Source organism: Petaurus breviceps, unplaced genomic scaffold (assembly GCF_028583685.1).
Source record: "Petaurus breviceps papuanus isolate PSGF00001 unplaced genomic scaffold, PetGlider_PUasm1.0 171, whole genome shotgun sequence".
NCBI lineage: Eukaryota > Metazoa > Chordata > Mammalia > Diprotodontia > Petauridae > Petaurus > Petaurus breviceps.
Genome location: NW_027185754.1, coordinates 18,720,815 through 18,742,100, shown reverse-complemented (window position 1 = coordinate 18,742,100; position 21,286 = coordinate 18,720,815). Strand labels below are relative to the sequence as shown.

General features: G+C 36.7%; 2 protein-coding genes across 6 annotated transcripts in view; one reads left to right on the top strand and one right to left on the bottom strand.

Annotated features, from left to right (window-relative positions):
- RHPN2 (rhophilin Rho GTPase binding protein 2) overlaps positions 1 to 8,933 on the top strand; it is a 69,477-nt gene extending 60,544 nt beyond the window's left edge. Inside the window, exons 8-15 of the mRNA XM_069082629.1 lie at positions 1,744 to 1,931; positions 2,378 to 2,534; positions 3,639 to 3,758; positions 4,736 to 4,930; positions 6,709 to 6,785; positions 7,310 to 7,453; positions 7,751 to 7,906; positions 8,598 to 8,933. Coding sequence (XP_068938730.1) covers positions 1,744 to 1,931; positions 2,378 to 2,534; positions 3,639 to 3,758; positions 4,736 to 4,930; positions 6,709 to 6,785; positions 7,310 to 7,453; positions 7,751 to 7,906; positions 8,598 to 8,855 — 1,295 coding nt within the window. The 3' untranslated portion in view covers positions 8,856 to 8,933. The remainder of the gene's footprint in view (positions 1 to 1,743; positions 1,932 to 2,377; positions 2,535 to 3,638; positions 3,759 to 4,735; positions 4,931 to 6,708; positions 6,786 to 7,309; positions 7,454 to 7,750; positions 7,907 to 8,597) is intronic.
- Positions 8,934 to 9,110: 177 nt separating this feature from the next.
- Positions 9,111 to 21,235, bottom strand: FAAP24 (FA core complex associated protein 24). 5 transcript variants are annotated; one of them, XM_069082625.1, is made up of 5 exons: positions 21,052 to 21,235; positions 14,532 to 14,678; positions 14,296 to 14,348; positions 13,579 to 13,731; positions 9,111 to 10,771 (listed from the first exon to the last, which is right to left on the bottom strand). In XM_069082625.1, exons 2-5 carry the CDS (start codon positions 14,638 to 14,640, stop codon positions 10,523 to 10,525), a joined length of 564 nt encoding a protein of 187 aa, XP_068938726.1. In that variant the 5' UTR covers positions 14,641 to 14,678; positions 21,052 to 21,235; the 3' UTR covers positions 9,111 to 10,522. The 5 variants fall into 5 exon arrangements, with proteins under 5 accessions (XP_068938726.1, XP_068938727.1, XP_068938725.1 ...); XM_069082626.1 differs by having other exon boundaries at positions 14,296 to 14,345; XM_069082624.1 differs by having other exon boundaries at positions 14,296 to 14,435; positions 21,052 to 21,232.
- Positions 21,236 to 21,286: the final 51 nt, after the last annotated feature.

The following is a 21,286-nucleotide window of genomic DNA, read 5'->3' as shown; positions in this document are numbered from 1 at the left end:
GTTCAAATGTGGTCTTAGACACTTAACACAAAAACTAGCTGTGTGTCCTTGGGCAAGTCATTTAACCCCAATTGCCCTCCAAACCCCCCTCCCCCCCGAAAATATCACCTTCATTATATCTTAGAGCAAAATAATATTTATGGTACAGTAGATGGAGCACTGAGACTGGAGTCAGGAAGATCCGAGTTCAAATTCAGCCTAACACATAAAACTAGTTATATGACCTTGGCAAGTCACTTAACCCTGTTTACCTCAGTTTCCTCATTTGTTTTTTAAAAAAAAAAGGCTGGAGAAGGAAATGTCAAACTACTCCAGTATCTTTGCCAAAAAAAAACAAAAAACCCAAGTGAGGTCACAAAGAATTGGACACAGCTGAAACAACAACTCATTTATATGCCAAAATTTCTTCAACAGTTGATAGGCATCCTCTCAATTTCCAATTCTTTGCCACATCAAAAAGAACTGCCATTAATATTTTTGTACATATGGGTCCTTTTCTTGTTTTTTTTAAATCTCTTTGGGGTATAGACTACGTAGTGTTATTGCTTGATCAAAGGGTATACAGAATTAAGTAAGCTTTTATACCAAGTATTCTTTTCTTTTCTTTTTTTAAGCAATTGGGGTTAAGTAATTTGCTCAAGGTTACATGGCTAGGTGTTTCTGGGTGGGTGCTAAGTGTCTGAACCTGGGATTCGATCTCCAGGTCTTCTCAACACTGGAGCCGGTGCTCTTACTCGCTGTGCTACCTGGCCGCCCTTATACCAGGTATTCTTAAACCCTTTTGTGTGATAGACCCCCTCCACACTGTCAGTCTGGTGAAATTTAGTGATCCCATCTCAGAATAATGTTTTTAAAGGCATAAAATGCATACGACTAAAAAGGAAACCAAATATACTGAAATATAGATACCAGTTAAAAAAAAAAGTTCACAGGTCCCACATTAAGAACCTCTGCTACCTTCTAATAACCTCCTACCTTCATGCAAACAGAAAGTGTATTTAGTAGCTCCTAACAGCTTCTGTAAGACTTCCACAGAAGAAGGTGCAGTTTATATACAGGTGAAACTAGATGAACCAGTTGGATGGGAATGATGTTGGAGGTTATATTTCAGCTCCTGATTTATTTGTCAGTTTTATTTTTGATACTGAGTATTTGAAGGGGAAAATATGGTAGCTGAATATATATTGTAACTTTTCTTATGAATGAACCTAGAAAAGCTCCTTCTTATTCCATGCCTATTGTCACATTTTCCAAGGTCAGTTTGTGGGGTGCCAAGTCCTCACATGACTCTCCGAATCCAAGGGTCTTTCCTAACTCAGTTACTGTTCTTGCTTCTTTATCCTTTAAAAGTTCCACATGGATTGAATGTTAACAAACTTGGGAACGTCATTAATTTGGCAAATGTTAAATGTCTACTGTTGGAAGTCATAGTGTTAGATGCTGGGGATACAAAGTTAGATACATCACAAACCTTGCTGCCCCAAACATTCCTTATGAACCTCCTGTTAATGGAACTGAGCATACAGATCTTGTCAGACAATGATTGATTATGACAGTGATAAGTGCAGATGCCAGTTCTGTGGCTCTGTAAGCATTAAGGGGGGATGAAATTTTTTATGAAGCCAGTATAGAGAGCAGTTTTATGTGTGCATTAGGCATATGTGTGTATGTGTTTAATCTCTTTCTAATGTAGGAGAGATTTCTTCTTTCAGTGAATGTGATTTTTTTTTTTTTACATTTAAGGAGTTTTAAACTACCTAAAGGAAACATTTACTCACACACCAAGTTATGACATGAGCCCTGCCATGTTAAATGTTCTGGTCAAAATGATGCTAGCACAAGCTCAAGAAATCATCTTTGAGAAAATTAGTCTCCCTGGGATCCGAAATGAGTTCTTTACCTTAGTGAAGATGGCCCAGGAAGCTGCCAAGGTAAGTGGTAATGCTATACTTTTAGAGGTGGCTTTATTTCATGGCTCCCATGCCTCTGGTGAGTCATTGTAGATTTCTGGCAGATATAAATCCCAAGTCCAATGAGGGTCTCCCCCAGAATTTGCTCATAAGAGTGCCTTTAATGCTGTTCCTAGGCAGGGACCTCCTCTCTGCTTTCTGTACAAATTTATTATTGTGTGACATGGGTCAGTAACACCAACCTGAGCTGTTAAACCATAAATAAATCTATTATTACAATTGCCTTGTGATTATTCTTTTAATTTTGAGGTTAACAATAGGAAATGACCTTGAAAATGTTTGTACAATTCTAGAATGACCTGCTTTGTATCATTATTGTTTGTAAAAGAAAGAGCTTTTTTCCTTAGCAGAGGAAACATGGCAGTGGTTTTGTGCCAGTGATCTTTTTCCTACCTCTCTTGTTTTAGGTTGGGGAGGTTTACCAGCAACTTCACTCAGCTATGAGTCAGGAGCCAGTTAAAGAGAATATCCCGTACTCTTGGGCTACCCTGGTTAAAGTGAAATCTGACCATTACAGAGCTCTGGCTCACTACTTTGCTGCCACCATTCTGATTGATCATCAATGTAAGAGTTAGAAAAAAAACTTCCTAAAATTAAAAATGCTTTTTTTTTTTTTAATGCTTCTGCAAAATGGCTTAGTATGACCTTAAGGTAGGTCAGTACTATTTCTGTTTGACAGAGGATGCTATTGGGGATGTATGAAGTTAATGGAAATGCCAGCATTAGTATCAAGAAGGCTCTGCATTTTGTTTGTTTTGCTTAGCCCAGTGAGGTACCTATTGAAATTTATAAACTATCTGACTATCCATTCATCCACCTATATTTTACAGACTCTATTTCTTATTAATGTCAAATCAAGATGCATCAGTATCTACTGTGTGCTAAGCATTGAGGAGGTGAAGAAAGGCAAAATAGATAGTTCTTGCTGCCAAGGGAGTCTAACAGTCTAACGAAGGATCTGAGTCTGTATTTAGAAAGGGGACTATTTTGCTTTTGTCTTTTTATCTCTAGTCCCTAGATATATACCAAGTACTCTCTCTCTGTCTCTGTCTCTCTCTCTCTATATATATATACCAAGGGACTCTAGTCCCTTTGCATATATAGCAAGTACTTGATAAACATTTGTTGAATTATCAAGTACTGACTCTGCAAAGCATTGTGATAGGTGTTTAGGAAATAAGGGAAGTATGAGGTAGAGTTCCTGCCCCAAATGGACTTGTAATCTAGTTGGGGAGACAGTCCATACTCTTAAAATTCAAAATAACACTACAAGGTAGCATGTGATGAGAGCTAGATGAGTGGTAAAGACAAAAAACACCTTAATGTTTATTTAAATTTAGACATAGGGAAACTTTAGGGAGAGATCACTTTGTGTAATAAGCTTCATAGAATAGGTGGGACTTGATCTGGGCATTGAGAAACAGATAAGATTTGAAGACAGGAAATGAGGAGAAAAAGCTTCAGAGGCAGTGTAGAGGCCAGCATACAAGGCTTTGGGGGGAATATTATGTAGGACCCTTAGTGCAGCATTATAAAACTACCACTTCCATCATAGCAAAGGTAAAATTATATAATGAAGAATTTAAAAAGAATAATATTCAGAGTTTCTATTCTGATTTATTCAGTTTATAAATCAAACTCCTTGTGCCAAAATCCATGTCATTGTAGTGAATCCTGGAGATGATGAAGACCAACAGGAAAAGTGCTTGTCTCAGCTGTATGATCACATGCCTGAAGGATTTACACCTTTGGCAACACTGAAGAACAAAAACGAGCGGAAACAACTAGGTAAATACTATTGTTTGTATGGGAAATAGGGAAAGTAATTGCTCCCAAAAAGCTCATAAAAACTACCTCCCTGGGGTTTGGCATATCTATGTGCTTTCCCCATGCTCCAGAATGTTCCTAAAGGATAGTGGATTATAAATGTCACGATCATTCTGCTTTGTAGTAGTTATTCAGGTTTTGCAAGTTGCATTTTTGAATATGAATTTTGCAAGTTATTCTTAAATTATCTAGGCTGAGATTGGATCAGATGTTTCAAAATTAACAAACACTTTCTACATTCATAGTTATTTTAGTTAGATTTGATTATCAATTTAGTTACCTCATAAGGAAGAGTGAGGTTTTTTTCAGATGCATTTGATAGGTTTTCAGGAAGACCAGATGATTCTACTAGAAAACAGCTCTTTTTTGCTGTTCCATGCATGAAAAATCATTGGTCAGAACACCTGGGATTGAGTTCCAGCTCTGCTAAATTTAGAATTGGGAGACTTAGAAATGAAAAAGTCACAGTTAAGACTTTTACATAAATAACAGAAAATGGTATATGATAAGTACTGTAAAGCAAGTATAAACAGGATACTCAGTCAGAGCTGGAAAAGAAATTGTTGGCCAGGAGTAATCAGAAAAGGCTTCGTAGAGGAGATGGGATTTGAGTTAGGCTTATAAGGATGGGTAAGATTTCCATACTTTGAGAATGGGAAGAAGGAAAAGGCATCCAGGGGAGACGGAATAACATAAGCAAAGGTTCAGAGTCAGGAAAACTTAAGGCCTCTTTAAAGAACAGCAGGAATAGTCTGAATTGTATGACCTTGGGCAGTATCCTTAATTTTCTCCTCTGTAAAGCAAAGCAATTGAATTAAATAGTCTTTGAAGCTCCTTCTAGCCATTAATAAAGCTGATCAGTTGAAACATAAAATGCAATTTAATTATACTATTGAATTTTAAATTTTGATAATTTTGATAATGATTTATGTTTTCAGGAAAATCCCATTTACGTAAAGCCATTGCTGATCATGAAGAATCTGTGAGGGCAGCTAGCCTGTGCAAAAAGCTGAGGAACATTGAGATTCTTCAAGAAATCTTGTCTGTTGCTCACAAGAGATCTCATCTCAAATACTCTCAGCATGAACAAGATGACGATTTTCTGAATTTAATAGATGCTCCAGATATTATCTGTAAGTAACTTACATTGTTGTTCACAGTGAAGCCATCCTACAGGATACCCTACATGTGTATAACATGGACAAAATCAGCTTGCATTCAGTCAACCAGTATCTATTGAGCACTTCCTCTGTGCAAGGCACCGTGGAATACAGAAATGAGCAAGACATAGTCCTTGTTATCCACAAGCTTCCAGTGTAGGAGGGGAGATAATACTTGTACATAAATAAGCATAGTGCAGAATGCTGTTGTCAGTTCTGTAAGAAAGGTGTGAGCAAAGGGCTATAGAAGTTAGAGGTGGAAAAAGTTATCAGGGAAGGCTTCATAGAAGTGAGATTTGAGTTACGCTTTCAAATATGTATGGGGATTTCTATAATTTAAGAATGGGGGCGAAAGGCAACCCAGGCAGAACAAATGAGTAGAGGTTTGTTTGGAGAGCAGCAGGAATATTCTGCTTTGGAGAAACGGGTGTATAATCTTGGAACTGTGAAAAAGGCTGAAAAGGTAGATGAGTCTGTGATCATAGAATTACGCCTGGAAGGGACCTTGGAGGTCCCCTTGTCTAGGTCCTTGGATGCACACAGATGTGTGCAAAGCCAGGGTTTGGATCCACCCTTTCCAGTTCCAAATCGTGGACTCCCCTACACTAGAGGGCCTTGAAAGTTAGACCGAGAAATATGACATGTACTTCTCTGATGTTTCCTACTGTTTTTATGACAATATTAGGATTGATTTGTGATATATGTAGTGGAAGAGATGACTTAGGGGAAGTTTTTCTCTGAAAACGAAGGAAGATCTTTGATGTTACATAATTTGATGAGAAGCCAAATGTTACTAGGACAAATGTTCTGGTGGGTGCTTTAGTCAAATAACAGATTTGAACAGAGTATGTCCTTGCATTTCCCCTTTTCTACAATGCTCTAGCTTGAAGGTGAGGAGTAAAATGCAAAGAGAGAAGCATAATTATTACATAATTTCATTCATAATCTAGGTAGATCCATTATTTCTTTAAGACTTTTAGAGAGTGGTTAGCAAGCTCTCTTCTAACTGCAGTAGGAACTTGAGTGCTTGAAATAAGTCAAAGGATTGTCTAGTAATCTTGAATTAGGTTTATATTTATTTGTACTTTGATAGCATTAGCCTTTTTTCCTTGAGTGTTTTTTATTTCATCCTGCTCAGTGGTTTGCATTTTACTGAATAAATATTTTTGAAGTATTTTCAAAGACTTTTTAATTGTACACCAAAAGTAAGTACTTACTTAAAGGGATGTAGTTAAATGTCCTTCACTTACTAGGCCTCAAAAGGTGATAATCATAAGTTACTTCTCTCAGAATGCAGTTGAAGTCAGTCTGTCAATAAGGATTTATTAAATACCTGCTATGTGCTAGGCACTCTCTCAAACACTGGGGATATAGATAAAAAAAAGAGAAGTCTCTTTCTCTCAAAGAGTTTTACCTTCTAATGGTGGTCAGAGAAGGGTGAAATCTCAGGGATGGTGAGTAGAGGCATAGGGTGATGGGGTGATACATCATTTTAAGAAGCCATGTTATGTATTAATTTGATTACTGTTCCAAAGCAAGGGGTAGACAGTGGGTAGCAGAAGTGAATTTTCACTGCTCAGCTGGTTCAAAGGGTGAAAGCTGGAGATCAGGCTGGGAGGGTAGAGGCAGATATGGCCTGGGGTGGGTAGCTAGGGATGGCCAGATGCATTTAGCCTTCATTCATCAGGCAGGGTACAAGACTGGAAGACCATGGACAATTGTCATCTTATGTTTTGAATTTTCTTTTACAGCTAAAACGGAGCAGGAAGCTGAGATGGTGGCACCACAGTTTTCCAAGGTGGTAGTGACAGACTTCTTCCAGAGGCTGGTATGACCCACCACAATGTCATATTATGATAACCTCTCTGGGTAGACTACTTTTAATTTTGCTGAAGAGTATGAGGGGTGGGATGAGGGTGATGGCTATGTATGTCCTAGATATCCTTGAAAGACTATTTTAGAATAGGTTCTTTCATTTGATTGAGGGTATGCTACATAGCTTATGGTTTAGTCATTTACATTAATGCAGGCAGTTCTGTTTTTTAAAGGCAACTATCATAGAATTCAGAAATGCTGACTAGGGCCTCTAAGGACACTTTAGCTCTATTAGAATTCTTATTTGGTACAATATTTTAGCCTGTCAAGAACTTTTAGAGTAGCAATTGCTATCTGATATTATTCCTCCTTAGCTTTATGTCATTTGCATATTCTGTGCACCATTTCATCTATGCTTTTATCCAAGTCAGTACACGTCTAAGCACAGGTCTCTGGGGCACTAAAGTTGTTTAAAACATAACTTTTAAGATGTCTCTTTTAATATGCAAATGATAAAAATGTTTTTGTATTCCGTAGGGCCCTTTATCTATATTTTCAGCAAATAAGAGATGGACAGCTCCTCGAAACATTCATTTTACTATTGAAGGAGACTTGGGGTTCACTCTGAGAGGAGGTTCCCCAGTACAAGTTCATTTTCTGGACCCATACTGCTCTGCTGCAGTAAGTACTGCATTCTCAGGTGTAGATTTGGGAACAAGGGGAAACACTAAATTGCTTTTACACATACATAAATGAGTGTGTGTGTGTGTAAATGTTTATGTATGTGTACACACACACATCCAAACAAATTAATAAATGTGGCTTTAGGAACATAGAATACTTATGAAAGAGAAACAACTAAATAAAGTAAAAGTACTTTACTGCAAGTGCTGTTGTGAATTTTTGTACATAGATTTTGAAACTTTATGATAGAGATTAATTTTAATTAAAATTGGCCATTTGTATGTACTTTTCTAGCTGGCAGGTGTTAAAGAAGGGGATTATATTGTTTCTATTCAAGATACTGATTGTAAGTGGCTAACAGTGAGTGAGATCATGCAAAAACTGAAAAGTTTAGGGGAGGAAGATATTGAGATGAAGGTCATCAGTCTTTTGGATTTAACATCTTCTATGGTAAGAAATGATACTTGGCTTCTCTCCCTATTCTCAACACTTTAATGAATTTACTAACTTCTCTTCAGCTAAAAAACTGCAGGCATTTTACATATAAAATCTATATATCAAATTTCAAACTTTTGTTATAAATTGTTGATGACTTTTAAAAAAGCTTATTTCAGTCATTAATTCAAGTATGAAGAGGGAATGAGAATTTTGCAGGGAGTAATTTTTAAAATTTTCATAGTAACTCAAATGTTTTTCAAAACCTTTATTTAGCTCTCTTTAAAGCAAGAGTTCTTAAGCAAACTGTTTGAAAATGACAGTTGTCCTTTGTAATCCCATGTATTTTATTTTATGCACTTAAAAACATTATTCCTAGGAAGTGTTCATAGGTTCCACCAAACTGCCAAAACAGTTGAGGATACAAAAAAGATTAGAAACCACCGGTCATACTCTAATTCTAAGAACCCCATTCATATTCTAATCCTATGCAATCCCTTAATAGTGGTTACTAAGCAGAGATTAATACTAAATTATTCCTTTAGTGATTTTTAGAGTCATATATAGTAAGTAGAAGACTGAATTTCAAAACTGCAGTTGTTGTAAAATGTTATAAACTCAAGAAGTGATTCACAAGTTTAACCTCTTAGTTTGAGCATATAATAACTCCTCATGGATGACTTTTTTCCTTTTTTATTTGATGCAGCATAATAAGTGTGCAACCTACTCTGTGGGAATGCAGAAAACGTACTCCATGATCTGCTTAGCCATAGAAGATGATAAAATTGACAAAACCAAGAAGATCTCCAAAAAACTGTCCTTTTTGAGTTGGGGAACCAACAAAAACAGACAGAAGTCAGCTAGCACTCTCTGTCTCCCATCAGTTGGGGTGGTAAGACCCCAGAACAAGAAGAAACTTCCTTCTCCTTTTGGTCTTCTCAATACAGAAAGTTCACTGTATTAACATTTCAGCAAATGAAGCTATTTTTAAATGCCCAGTAGCTCTCAATATATGTGCCATAATGTGAAATTTATTAATATATTTAAAACCTATTTTCTTAGATTTTAAACTTGCATGTGGCATTTGTATCCTAAACAAAAGTGCCGAAACTGGATTTACAGAAGACATTCTGTTTTCTGTTTGAAGTATGTCAGTGCATTGCTACAAGTTATTTATTACATATAGTACTGTATATAGAACAGTATGGAAAATATGAAGGATAGTCTTCATGACTAATTTTATTACTTGTCCGTATATCAGTTTTAAATTAATATTGCTTATATTCACTATGTAATAGATTTAGAGTTTGAAAAAAAATTCTTTAATTTTAATTCAAGGAATTGCTATATAACATGGCAGCTAATATCTAGACTACAGTAGTGGATTTGAGTTACTGTTATAAAAAATAGTTCTGCATACTCAATGATAAGTTTTACTTTGATTGTTGTACAAAATGAATGACAAATTTGCTTACTTTTAGCACAGCTGCAGGTTCTAGATACAATCTAGTGCCAAATTTCAGAATTAGGATTTTAACATTAGTGACTATTTAGAACCAGCTTTGACTTTACATATTGTTTAAAAATAATTTTCACATTGCTAACACACTAGTGTTAGATGAAAATGCCATCTACAGGGTAGATATTATACTGTTTGATACTCAAAACATTTTCCATTTTGTTTAAAGTAGGAAAGTGCATAAATGCACCTTGAATAAACCTCTGGCTAAAAAAAGCCTGTTTTAACTTTTCTTTGCAACAAATATATATGACTAAAGTTGTAAGCTCTATGTAAGACTTTAAAAATCCAAATGTTTTCTAAGTAATGACAGGTTTTTTTTTTTTGCTATGTACCTGAATAATATAAAAAACTTAGTATGAATTGCTAAATATACCATTTAATAGGAGTTTCCAAATTTTAGTTTCATCATAATCATTAAAATTCTAAGGGAGCATTGTGAAAATGTATCCAAACAGTGCCTTTAGTGTTATATTTGTAGAAGCTTATGTATTTAATAAATAACTATTAATTTATCTTTTGTTCTTTTCATTTTTCTAACCCTTTCAAGATTTATCTAGATGTTTAAACCTGGACTGAAATGCTTGTTATTTTAAGGCACCAAAAGCTTTATTTAAGTTTTAGTCCTTTAAACCTCAGTTACAATTTATGACCGGAACAAAAGACTACATGTAATACCTTGGACATCTATAATAACATAACATTTCACTGACTCTTGCCTCTGACTTAAAAACCATCTGAAATGTCTGAGGAAGTCTTAAAAGATTGATATTACAGTCAAGAAACTAATTATTTTTAAAACTGAAACTGGTATAAATTTCTAAAGAATAAGATACTTTGTATTCAAGTTTTGATTATCTTAATCACAAAAAACGTCATTAGACAAATAAATGGTCAATGAACAACAGTGTCTGGTCTGCTGGTTTAAGGCCTGTGGTGAAGGGGCAGCTGATTAAAGCATGAGCACAGAGACTATGGGTCTATGTTGACCCTTCCTTTCAATACTTGATACAAGATAAAAAAAAGTAAATTGCTTGGTTTCACTTCCTTAGTAAAGAAAATCACAATCTGGTGATGCTGTAGGACAAAGACTATCTTAGGGTTGTGTCCTGTCACCTTGTCTGGTTAAAGAACGCATGCACTTTTTCCGCTAGCGCATGGCCAACTACTTGCTCAAGTTCTTGGATAGAAGCATTACACAGCTTTTGGATACTCGCAAACTCCTGCAACAGAAGCAGGGCTGTCACTTTCCCAACTCCTGGTATCTGTTGTACCGTTTGAAGTATTGATGATTCAGAGAGCTGACGGCTTTTCTTCCTAAGAAAAGGATTCCTATTATGCTCTTTGGTTTGTTCATGGACCTAAAATTGAAGACAACAAAGGAATCTGAGCTCATTTCACTCAAAAGAAACTTAATTTTCCTATTAAATCTTATTTTAAAATTAGTAAAAGTTTTACTTTGAGATCAGGATCCACCTTGATTCACCTGTGCCTTGTGGTCACTCTTCCCTCCTTTAGTTTTTCTGATACTCTTCTCTCCTGGTTCTTTTACTGTTTTTTCTTAAACACAGCTTTTTCCCAAGGCTGTCTTTGGCTCCCTCTGCTCTATTCACTCTCTCCCTTGGTGATTTCACCTAATCCACACCACTGATTCCTAACTCTATATATCTAGTTCCTCTTTCTCCTTTGAACTTTAGTCCCACATCTCTAATTATATGTTGGACATCTCTAACTAGATGTTCTCCTGGTACTTCAAACTCATCATGTCCAGAAATGAACTTCCCCCTCCTCCCACCAACCTTCTAATTTTCCACCAACCTCTGTATTAATTAGGCTTGAATCTTCAGAGTCAGATGCTAAGTCTTTTTGATTCTATCTCCATAATATCTGGCATTCATTCCCTTTTCTCTACTCCCATTGCTACTACCCTAGGAAGGCCCCTATTCTTCTTGCTGGACTGTGACAATGTCCTAATAACTGGTCTCCTAACCTCTAGTCTTCTGATTTCTAATCCTTCCTCCACAAAATTGTCTTAAGTCACAGGTATAACCAAATCATTGAGAAATCTCCAGTATTTTCCTGCTATCTGTAGGCTAAACAATTTTGACTCCTTATTGTGGCCCTTAAAGCCCTTCACAATTTGGCGTTAACCCACCTTTCTGGACTTTCAGTCAAGCTAAAGCTGTTCCCTGAACTTCACACGCATGTCCCAAGAAGCCTCTGTGAACTGAGAGGCTCTTTACAGCCCTCTTCCTTTAAAGCCTGCTGGAGGGACCATATCCTTCCCTGTTCATTCCTCTCTCTCTCTCTCCCCCCCCAAATATCCAAAGAGGAAATGTTTTTCCTCCCTCAGATTTCCCTAGAGCACTTTGGGTCTTTACTGTGGGTACCCATTATACTCTACCTTGTATTATACTTATCTGTGTATATGTCATATTTTCCCTGACTGAACCCATAGCCTTGAGGCCACATGTGGCCCTCTAGTCTTCCAGTGAGGCCCTTTGGCTGAATCCAAACAGTCAAAAGGCCACACTTGAAGACCTAGGGTGCCACATGTTGCCTTAAGGCCACAGGTTCCCCACCCCTGGGCTAGGGGATGTCATTTATCTTATTTGTCTATAACTAGGGCTTAGCAAACTAACTTGCATGTAGTAGGTACTTAGGAAATATTTTTTGAAACTAATTTAATTTTGCAATCTTAAGAAAAAATGCTTTATTTTTTTTTTTTTTGGAGGGGGGAAAGCAAGGCAATTGTGCTTAAGTGATTTGCCCAAGGTCACACAGCTAGTAAGTGTGTCAAGTGTCTGAGGCTGAATTGAACTCAGGTCCTCCTGACTCCAGGGCCAGTGCTCTATTCACTGCGCCACCTAGCTGCCCTGTGCTTTCATTTTATTAAGAACTTTTTTATATTGTGAAAATCATCACTATGTTAGTTTGAGAAGACTAGTCTGTTTACTTGTGCAAGTAAAATTTAGTCTCATACTAACACTAGTCAAGGTGAATTTTAACTCCCTTTACAAAAAATGCTTCACATAGTACTTCTGACCCAACAACATATGCAAGTGTTATCATAAAAGGGGAGTTCTCCCCTGTCTCTATAATGGCACCTGAGTCTGGGAATTATCATGACAGAATAAAATTAATTAAAGCAGAATGACAAAAACATTACTTTGCTATGATACCCTATAGCCTTCTGGTAACTTTTTTTTTTTGCTAGTACAGACCATACCTCTGGTGGGTTTGTTCCAAGATGGTAACTCGGTGTCACCTTAGGGTAGCTTTCCCCTCCTAGGTGGAATTGAAACTCTTTAGATAGCAGAAGAGGACAGTAGATCTAGTGAAGCTGAGGATGTTGATACATGGGGGACAAGAGATTTTTTATGCTGTTCAAGCCTATTTGAAAGCATCAGATTATGGCAAAAAGAAATTCTGAAAAATACTGCAGGGGCAGCTAGGTGGTACAGTGAATAGAGCGTTGGCCCTGGAATCAGGAGGGCCTGAGTTCAAATCTGACCTCAGACACTCAACACACTTACTAGCTGTGTGACCTTGGGCAAGTCACTTAACCCCAACTGCCTTGCCTTGCCCCCAACCACCCCCTTCCCCCCCAAAAAGAAAAATACTGTCAACATCCACAGGACAAAAATGTACATATATATGTAGATATATACATATTGTCTAACATATATATAACATAGTTATAAATTATAAATCAATTTTAGCAAAGTATTATATAAATTATATATTACAATAATTATAAATCAGTTAAAGATTTCATATGATACATATGCTATAAAACTGACAGTCTACCTACTAAATATACAGAACAGTTATTTCACTGATAAAAGAACCTAATATTTTTAGATATATAGAGTTAACTGACAGCTAAATTTCAGGATGGGGAAATTATGCATTAAAGTTGGTCATTTGCTTGTATTTAAGGTTGAAAAATATGTCAAGTTCAGATTATTGAAGGAAATTCTGACAACAGGTTTCCCAAACGTAGCTTTTATTTATATAATTCATGGAATAGTATTAAGTGGGTTTTCCATGTTGTTCACTAGGTCAAAGTAAAGGTGGATGTTGTAATGAAGGGACCTTTCAGGTCTTAAAAACAATTTATTTTTTAAAAAGCTAGAAATGCTCATCAGCGTGATTATGTACTTACCAGTTGCACAATAAGCTGAGATGCTTCCATTTGGCTGGACACTGGAAGCAATGCCATTCCAAGTTCCAGAACGACAAATTTCTGCACTGCTGTAAAGTACTGTTCACTCATCTCTGTTTTTTCAACGATTACGATCCCTTGAAGATTATTGGCCTTCAGTAAAGAAAAATAACTGATATAATGAAGATATCTTTATTATGCAATAAAATTGTCTTATAACAACTTTTAAAAATCCAAGAAAGATCTTAGTACCCAGTTGGAATTGCAGAGGAATGATGTAATAGTACATATATTTGGAATGTTTAGCAATTTTAGGGAATCTACAATTATTAACAAGTTCTGCAAATAAATAAATCACTTTCCCATTTCAAGAGGCTCTGCTGATGCTTTGCTTATTTTTCTACACTTAGGATATACTCACACCTAATGTTTGTCTGCTTCAGTCCCCATTGGCTTTCAAGACTTATTCCTCTCAATTTTCACAGTATTTTGGTAATACTTCCTTTATTCACTTAAATTCGAACTTACTAAATTACATTTGGATAGATGTTCACCCTTTTACTAAATACCTTGATGGCAGGAATGATTGTTTAGTCCACATTTGTTTCTAGAATACAGTATATATTTGATCCATGTTTCCTGAATGGACATTTTACAGCCAATTCTAAGAGGGGTAGGAACAAGTCAATTCTCATTTTTCATTTGCTTAGTACTTACATTTCTAAGTCGAACAATTCTTTTTTTGTACCCATTTCCTGCCACCAGATCTGCTTCAGTAATATAAAGAATACAGAATTTATTCGAAAGGTAAAAATCCACCAGCTTCAGGTCTTCCTCAAAGACAAGCTTAATCTTCCCTTAAAATAGACAAGAGAATTAGTTCTATATCATCATAATTAAAGTACACAGGAAGAAACAGAGCAATAAGCAGAAAAAAAAGTTTACATACTAACCTTGCATTCCTTGGGCTAACTGAGACCCTCGCCATTTCTCACATCCAACAACATGTCCAAAAGGAACATGTATGAGGCCTGTATTAGAAAACATGGCTTCTTTCTCCATCAATGATATTGTGATTATATAGTGATGGTGTTGGTTTACTAAAAGAAATGCAAAATTGTATTCATTTGACTATGCAGTCACTGGCTTCACATTCAAAGCTTTAAAATTTTCTAATATATATATATTTTTACTGTTAGCTTTCATATCACCTAAATTTTCCCTACTATTCCTCTCCCTTTCCCTATCCTCTTTAACAATGAATATTTTAGTAGAAAATACAACGAAAAAAATCTGATGATATACGCAATGCTCCATATCCATGGACCTGTCATGTCTACAAAGGAGTAGGGGGGCATATCTTCTCATATCTCCTCTGGGTTCAAGATTGTCATTTGTTTGAATGGAGACATTAGTGCAGTGTTGGTGGAGTTGTGAACTGATCCAACCATTCTGGAGAGCAATCTGGAACTATGCCTAAAGGGCTATGAAACTATGCATACATAACCCTTTCACCTAGCAATACTACTATTAGGTCTGTATCCCAAAGAGATAAAAATCAAAAAGAAAAAGGACCTGCATGAACAAAGATATTTATAGCAGCTCTTTATGGTGGCAAAGAAGTGGAAGTTGAGGGGATGCCTATCAATTGGGGAATGGTTGAACATGTGGTATATGACTGTGATGGAATCCTTTGTCTATAAGAAATGATGAGCAGGCTGCTTTCAGAAAAACCTGGACGACTTAACATGAACTGATGCAAGGTGAAGTTAGCAGAACCAGGAAAACATACAAAGGAAGAGCAATACTGTATGATTATCACTGTGAATGACTTAGCTATTTTTTTTATCTTAGTTATTCTTCCCAATAATGATCCAAGACAATTCTGAAGGACTTATGAGGAAAAATGCTACCCATCTCCAGAGAAAAAACTGATAAAGTCTAAATGCAGATTGAGGCATACTTAAAACAAAACTTTATTTTTCTTGTTCTTGGTCTGTTCAACATGGCTAGAATAGAAATGTTCTGTATGACTACACATGTATAACCTATATCAAATTGCTTGCCTTCTTAATGAGGGGTGAATGGAACCAGGAGGGAGAGAATTAGGAACTCAAACTTTTAAAAAATGAATGTTAAAAACTTCTTTGTCATTTTGAAAGATTCATTTTTTTTATGATTTTGTGGTCGCTCTTCTTTCCACTTACTTACATTATAGTCATTATGTATGTTTTGTAGCAGATTTTCTTACTACCTATCTGACCTCTTTTCTGTCTCTTGACACCCTCTAACAGCAGATGTCCCTCAGGGTCCTGGCCCTTTTTTCCCCTCTATACTATTTCACCTGGTGGTCTCATCTCCTCATGGATTTAATTACCATTTCTATGCAAATGATTCTCAAATCTACTTATCCAGTCCTAATCTCTTTGCTAATCTCCAATCTCACATTTCCAACTGCCTTTTAGACATCTTGAACCAGTTCAGCTAGGGCCTGGAGTCAGGAAGATCTGATAAGTCACTTAACCCATTTGCCTCAGTTTCTCATCTGTAAAATGCACTGGAGAAGGGAATGGCAAAACTACTCCAAAATCTTTGCCAAGAAAATCCCAAATAGATCACAGAGAGTCAGACACAACTGAAACACTCAACAACAGACATATAAAAACTAAACGTGTTCAAAACAGAATTCATTATCTTTCCCCCTAAACCTTCCCTGCATCCCATCATCTTCCCTATTACTTTAAGAAAGCAAAACCATCCTCATTCTCAATTCAGAAGTCATCTTGGATTCCTCACAATCTTTCAAACAACTTCCCCCATCCCACCCCCATCCTCAAGTTGTTGCCATGGTCTTTTGATTTAACCTTTGTGATATCTCTCAAATATGCCTCCTTCTCTCCTTGGCACTGCCACCACTCATCACCTCATACCTGGATTAGTGTAACAGCCTTCTGGTGAGTCTGCCTGCCCTAAGTCTCTCCCCAGTCCACTCCATTCTTCATTCGGCCACAAAATGATTTTCCTAAATGCAGGTCTGATCGTCTCCCTGTTGTCCCCCTGCCTCCCTCACTCAAACACTAGTGGTTTCCTATCACCTCCAGAATCAAATACAAAATTTGTTTGGCATTCAAAATCTTTCATAACCTTCCCTCCTGCCCCAGTCTTCTTAAACCTCACTCTCCACCATATATTTTTCAGTCCAGCAACACTGGTCTCCTGACTGTTCCATAAACAACTTGAACTCTCAGCTTTGGATATTTTCTCTGGCTCCTCCCCCATGTTTGGAATGCTGTCCTTCTTTCACTCTTACCTACTAACATCCCTAGTTTCCTTGAAGTCCCAACTAAAATCCTACCTTATACAGGAAGCTTTTCCTAACCCCTCTTTTCTAGTGTCTTTACTCTGTTAATTTCCTATTCATCCTGAACATAACTTGTTTGTACATATTTGTCTCCCCCATTAGATTGTGAGCTCCTTGAGGGTGGAGACTATCTTTTCTTTCTTTCTTTTTTTTTTTTTAATCCTCAGCATTTAGCACCGTGCCTGACATATAGGCATTTAATGTTTACTTATTGACTGGTTCTGCTTAATTCACTTTGCCTTAGTTCATGTAAGTTTTTTTCCCATACTTCTCTGTATTGATCATTTCTTGCTATACAGTAATATACTATTATGCTCATGTACTGCAATTGTTCAGTCATTCATTCCCCAATTTGTGGTTATCTACTTTGTTTCCAGTTCTTTGCTAACACGATATTACAGTGTACATGATACCTTTTTTTTTTTGTCATTGACCTCCTTGGGTTATATATGCCCAGCAGTGGAATCTCTAGCTCAAAGGGTATAAGCATTTTAGTCACTTTATTTGCCTAATTCCAAACTGCTCTCCAGAGTGGTTGTAATATAGCATTTTATTAAAATATTAGCATTTTTCTTTATTAGTGATTTATTTAGAATATTCTTTTATATGGCAATTAATGATTTGCAATTCTTTGAGAAGTATTTATATTCTCTATTCCTATTATCCATATTTTTAATTCCATTATCTGCTGGAAATTGACTTTTCATCTCATATTTGTTAGTAAAGAAGAAATCTAATACACAGTGTTCCCCACCCCCATCTTCTTATCCTAGATGTAATAACTTTTTGAAAAATTTAAAAAATTTTATGTAATCAAAATTATGTTATTTTATCTTTTTTTAGTGAAGAATTGATCTATACAGTAGCTGTGAAAGGGTTATGATATATAAAAAGATAATATCTGTAAAGTGCTCAGCATAATGTCTAACACCTAACAGGTGCTTTAAAATGCTTATTCCATGATTTACTGATTTTTAAATTTATGTTCTCTTCTAATTTTTCAAAGTATTAAAACTTAATTTTTTTTTTAATGAAACAGACACTTCTAAATACCTACATGCCCTCCCCTGCTCAAAGATGGCTAAAACTGGGGCAGCCAGGTAGCACAGTGAGTAAGAGCACCGGCTCCAGTTTCAGGATGACCTGGGATCAAATCCCGGGTTCAGACGCTTAGCACCCACCCAGAAACACCTGGCTGTGTAACCTTGAACAAGTTACTTGACCCCAATTGCTTAAAAAAAAAAAGGATGGCTAAAACTATTCAACAGTGATTTTGGTTGGTAGTATATATCAGTTCCTATTTTTGTAGTTTACCAATTTTTGCCAGAAAATAGTGTATTTTAAGTGTAAAAATTCTGTACAACATTGTTCACTGTCCCTGCTTTGAGTTTCGTTGACTTTTGGTGTTATCTTTATTTACACTATCATAGTAATTATGTATATTGTTCTTTTGGTTTCTTTGTTCTTCATTATTTCATACACAGTTGTGGCTTTTGAAAGTTTAGAATTAAGTGATTTTTTTTTTCCTAGCCCCTGCATTTCCAGCTGCATGGCAATCATTTGCAATTTTGTTTTCCATTGTAATGAGTTTGCAGTTTGCTACTTCAATGGATTTTTTTGGAGTATTATTATTTTATCTTATTTGTTATTCAGAGACCACCTGGCATGATGACTAGAGTTGGTTTTGGCATCAGTAAGACCTGGGTTCAAGTCCTACCTCTACATCTTAGCTGTGTGACCTGAGCAAAAACATTACCACATTTGTGCTCTAGGCAACTCTCTTAGACAAAACTGCAAAGCAGTTTGCATTGGCAGAGGAATTCTTTACAGGTCCAGTTAAAAAAAAAAAAAGAGACAAAATTCTTCACTTGATATAATCTTCATTAATTCCTCCCCACTATTTTGCTAAGGTCTTAGTTCTTGCTTAATTTCCCACATAATAGTTTACTTTTTTCAATTTCATTGTTCTCAGTATGTTAAACTGTATTGGTATGCTGACTTATTTTAAAACTTTGTGTGTTTAAGCTGTTTGGTATTTATATTTATTCTTTCTGCTCCTTTGTAGGACAATGATCCTCTCAAACATTTTTATAATCTGATTTCTTTATGTATTACATTTTAAAACTCTTGTGTTTTGGAGCGGCTGGAGCACCAGCCCTGGAGTCAGCAGGCCCTGAGTTCAAATCCAGACTCAGGCACTTAACACAAATACTAGCCATGTGACCTTGGGCAAGTCACTTAACCCTAATTGCCCTCCAAAAAGCAAATAAATAAATAAAAATATTAATTCTTGTGTTTTTAAAACCTCTCCCCAGAAAAAGGCATAAGATATTCCTGAATGGTTACATTTTCAAAACAAAACCCCATTTTCCTCAATAAAGTCCATACTTTGACAACTGAATCTTCTCTTCCTGGACACAGCCATTTCCCAGGCCAGCCTTATGTCTCCAGAGCTCTGCTTATAACATACCTCCTTAAAGAAGGAAGACTTCATTGCCTTCTCATCCCCATCTATTTATATGCTTCCCTTTTCCATTGGGATCTGGCTTTCTTAGAGGCATCCATTCCACGGTCTCTTAAACCTTACCTCATGGATTCTTAAAAGACATTTAGATTATGAAGGATCCTTTGAGACTACCTAGTCTAACTCCCTCATTTTACAAATAAGGAAACTAAGGTTAAATAATTTGCATATGGTCACACAATGAGTCAATGGCAGAACCTAGGACAGGAACGAGGATCCTGACTACTAGGCCAAAATCTGATAAGGATTTATCAACTTTTCCCACAGTGTTCCAGAATCTTGAGGTCTAAAGGAATTTTACTGGTTATTGAATTTAACACTTAACTAAGCTAGAATCCTTTTCTGTAACATCCCATGTAGTTAGCTATGCCTCTCTATATGAAGGCCGTTAGTGATCAGAAATCCTACTGTCTTAAGCCAGTTAATTTTACTGTTGGACAACTCTAATTCTTACCCTAAAATTTTTTCTTATATGGAGACGAGATATATGTCTTCCTTCACTAGTTTTCGCTGTATAGTGCTTGGTAAATAATAGGTACTTAGTAAATACTTGATTTTAATAAATGATTGGTTGGGAACCAAAAAGAATTAGAGCAGTCCTTCTTCCATAGGCAAGAGTTGTCATAAATGGTTAAAGTATATGAAAAAACCATTCTCACAAGAACAATTTCAATCTACTAACAGCAATGTGAAAGATCCCCTCAGATCAATAACATAAATGTAAATCAAAACAACGGAGGTTTCTTTTCACACCCAGCAAATGAGCAAAGATAACAAAAGATGGGAATGGTGAAGGTGGAGACACCAGAAAAGATGCATAAGGATAATATTACTGGTGGAACTATGATTTGATCCAACTGCTAGGCACATATCCCAAGAAGGTCAAAGACAGAGAGAGCACTAGATACACCAAAATATTCATAGCATATTTTTTTTCCAGTGGCAAAGAAATGGAAACAAAGTATACGCCCATTCATTGGGGAATAGATAAACAAAAACGTGGTAGGTGAATGAAATGGATCACCTAACCATATTTGATTGCTTATGTGAATTGATGTAGGGCAAAGTATGCAGAACCAGGGAAATATTATCCGCAATGACTACAAATTTATAAATAGAGGGAAAAAACTCAACCCAAACTCCCATGCAGTGTAATGGCACTGGCTAAGCCTGGCACTGGAGAAAAGATGGTAAAAAAATGTGCTTCCCTCATTTCATTGCAAAAGTGGGGTACCATAATGCGGAATACTGCTTACACCTGCAGACAAGATTGAAATATTGGTTAATTTTGTTGAACTGCTTTCCCCTCTCCTATTTTTAAAAAGATATCAATAAAAATAAGATAACTGAAAAAAGCTATCACTCAGTGAGTCAACAAGCATATATCACTGTGCAAAAAGTTAGGGATATAATGAAAGGCTAAAACAGTCCGTTACAAAACCCAGCTTCCTGCCCTGAGGGCTCGGGGTCCGAGGCAAGTTTCTCCCCTTCGGGGCACCTCAGTTTCCCTTTACTCCCGCCCCAGGTGTGTGTGTGTGTGGGGGGGGGGACGGGGAAGTAGAACCAGATGGATCGCAGGGACCCTTACCTTCGTGAAAGAGTCTAAATAACTTGCTGAGGGTAGGAGTCTCCCCTCCTGCACTGGTCTGTCTGCGGTTTTTCCACCTGTTCAGCCGCCTCTCCCCTACCCCTCAGAGCCCCAACAAGAGACCTGAACACCGGACGGCAAGATTCCTCTGGGCTCAACAGTTCCCCTTAGCCTTCCTTCTTGTCCCGCCTTCCTTCCTCCAGAAGGCCCAGTCTAGGGAAGATGGACGTCAGCA

What these genes read in the sequence shown, in the direction of transcription:
- FAAP24 (XM_069082624.1), bottom strand. Translation starts at nt 14,640, where the DNA reads ATGGAGAAAGAAGCCATGTTTTCTAATACAGGCCTCATACATGTTCCT. An exon ending in GTTAGCCCAAGGAATGCAAG is followed by an intron (nt 14,436 to 14,531) that starts GTTAGTATGTAA and finishes GTCTATTTTAAG; the next exon opens with GGAAGATTAAGCTTGTCTTT. An exon ending in GAATTGTTCGACTTAGAAAT is followed by an intron (nt 13,732 to 14,295) that starts GTAAGTACTAAG and finishes TCTTTACTGAAG; the next exon opens with GCCAATAATCTTCAAGGGAT.